The sequence below is a fragment of the Sinocyclocheilus anshuiensis genome, unplaced genomic scaffold (assembly GCF_001515605.1).
Source record: "Sinocyclocheilus anshuiensis isolate Anshui unplaced genomic scaffold, SAMN03320099.WGS_v1.1 scaffold675, whole genome shotgun sequence".
Classification (NCBI taxonomy): Eukaryota; Metazoa; Chordata; class Actinopteri; order Cypriniformes; family Cyprinidae; genus Sinocyclocheilus; species Sinocyclocheilus anshuiensis.
This window is the reverse complement of record NW_015548232.1, coordinates 233375-235802: the sequence shown is the minus strand read 5'-3', so window position 1 is coordinate 235802 and position 2428 is coordinate 233375. Positions and strand designations below refer to the sequence as shown.

The following is a 2428-nucleotide window of genomic DNA, read 5'->3' as shown; positions in this document are numbered from 1 at the left end:
CGTATAGAAATATGTATAGAAATGTATAGAAATATCTTACATAAAAAAATAAATATATACATACACTAAAATTAATGTGTTGTTTATAATATCAGATCATTTGTATTTATAACATTTTATAATATATTGTATTTATTTATATATAATTAATATTTATTGATTAATTGTAATTGTTGTGTTTGTTTCTAAGGTACCTCTATAAATTGCGGGATCTTCATTTGGATGGAGAAAACTACACAGAGGCGGCGTATACACTCCTGCTGCACTCCAAACTGCTCAAGGTTAACAAACCCACATTTAGTTTTGTATCTTTATGAGGACTCCTATAATTTTCTATTGAGCTAATTCATCCACTAAACTTAATCATCACAGAAACATTTTTGCATTTTTACATATTCATTCAAATATAATTTTGGTGTGTTTATTAATCTTTGTCCTCGTGGAGAATTCATTTTCTAGGAATTTAGTAAAATATGCATCTCATTAATAGATAAACAGGGTTATTATGGATTGGAATCATGAATTGTAAACAGGAAGTGACGTCAAGTTGTAGCTAATTTCAAGTTTTACTATTTTTGAGAGGACATTTGAACCTCACATTGTAGGTTAAACCTTACACACACACACCTCTGACACTGAAGGTCACGTCTAACATAGAGTAGAGATGTTCTGATTGGTTCACTGGAGACACACTTCTTCCCTGTGTGATTTACTGTGGTCCCTGATGGCCCTCGAGCAGATAAAGCCTCCAGGTCAGATTTATGACAGCAATGCAGTTCCTGCGGCGCGCCGGCAGATTTATAGAGCATTTTACCCTGCTGTGTGTTTCTGTCTTTCCCTCTCAGATGAACACAGCACAGTCCATACATTTCTATGATATCTAATGTTCTGTTATTTCACACAGCCTCTCCTCCCATTAGAAACCACTTCAGTTCAGCCTCTCGCTTTATTTCCTGTCAAACAAAGTTGTCATGATTCATTCAGTCCCATTGATGACTGTGACAGTGATAATTTAGTATCACTGATGTAGTATTACAGTTTTTGTGAATATTTTGAATTAGATTTTATTTTTATATTTCATGTTTTCATTTTCATTTTAGTTAAAGGTTTAGTCATTTTGTTGTGTGTTTTTGTATGCATAAAATGTATTTACAATTGAATTATATAAAATATATTATATCATGTTATATTATTTCACTAATCTTTATTTTTCTTTTTTTGCATGCACACAAACACACAATATATATTTGATATAATATTCTAATATATTATTGTTTTACTTAATCTATATAATTTTTTATATACTGTATATATTATTTATTTTTCTTAACCTTTACTTATATTATTTCGTTTTCTTTGATTTTTTTTATTTTTATGTGTGTGTGTGATTTTTGTTAGTTTTTTGTTTTCTTTGTATGTCTGTATAGCTTTTTATAAATTGTATTATTAGGTTTAGTTTTATTAATTTTAGTACTTCAACTTAAACTAAACAAAAATGAGAAATGTGGGCATGGCTTACGAGCTGCTAAAAAATGTTTATATTATATTATATTATATCAGTAATGAAAATAGGCTTTTTTGTGGCTATAATTTGTTTTAGCAAACTATAATGCTGCTTTGACATCACTTCCTGTTTACATTTCATGATTTCAATCCATGTTAACCCTTTTTATCTAATAATGAGATGTGTATTGCACTACAATGTCTTAAATATTAATTTCTAAATAATCATTTCGTTGAGCATCACCTGGCAGTCAATAACACCCTAGTTACTGGCGGCAAGTTTTTCATGGCCAAGAACCAGCTATATTGTCTTAAGGGAATGTAATACTCTTGTTTAGACTGTTATATAAAATCATAGTAATGTTGTGATGTGTTTGCAGTGGTCAGAGGAGCAGTGCATCCTTCAGCTGGACTATCAGACGCCTCATTCCCAGCGGCAGCTCAAAGAATCGCTCTACGACACCATCATCAGCTACTTTGATATGGGCAAGGTCAGCTCAGCTTCACATGGACTTCCTGTTTAATATTCAGTAGACGTGACTGGATGTTGAAGACTGACCTCATGAATGTTTAACCGTGTGTGTATATGTGTGTGAACATGGGTTTTACGTGTCAGATGTGGGAGGAGGCCATCACTCTGTGTAAGGAGTTAGCAGATCAGTTCGAGATGGAGGTCTTCGATTACGAGCTGCTCGGACAGAAACTGGTAACACACAATAAACTTTCCTCATTTAAAAATATATTATATTATATTATATTATATTATATTATATTATATTATATTATATTAGTTTTCTTTTTTATTGGTATATTATATTATAATATTATAAATATACTAATATTATATTAATCAATAATCCTTATTTATTTACTTGTATTCATTTTTTTTATTTGTGTATTTTTATTAGGTTTTTTATTTTTGCAG

The 2428-nt window shown here is 30.5% G+C and overlaps 1 protein-coding gene across 1 annotated transcript in view; it reads left to right on the top strand.

The window, feature by feature from the left end:
* Window positions 1-2428, top strand: part of LOC107654652 (dedicator of cytokinesis protein 2-like) — a 143653-nt gene that overhangs the window by 128512 nt on the left and 12713 nt on the right. The window contains exons 35-37 of the mRNA XM_016441833.1: window positions 191-281; window positions 1884-1994; window positions 2120-2209. Of these exons, the coding sequence (XP_016297319.1) occupies window positions 191-281; window positions 1884-1994; window positions 2120-2209 (292 nt within the window). The remainder of the gene's footprint in view (window positions 1-190; window positions 282-1883; window positions 1995-2119; window positions 2210-2428) is intronic.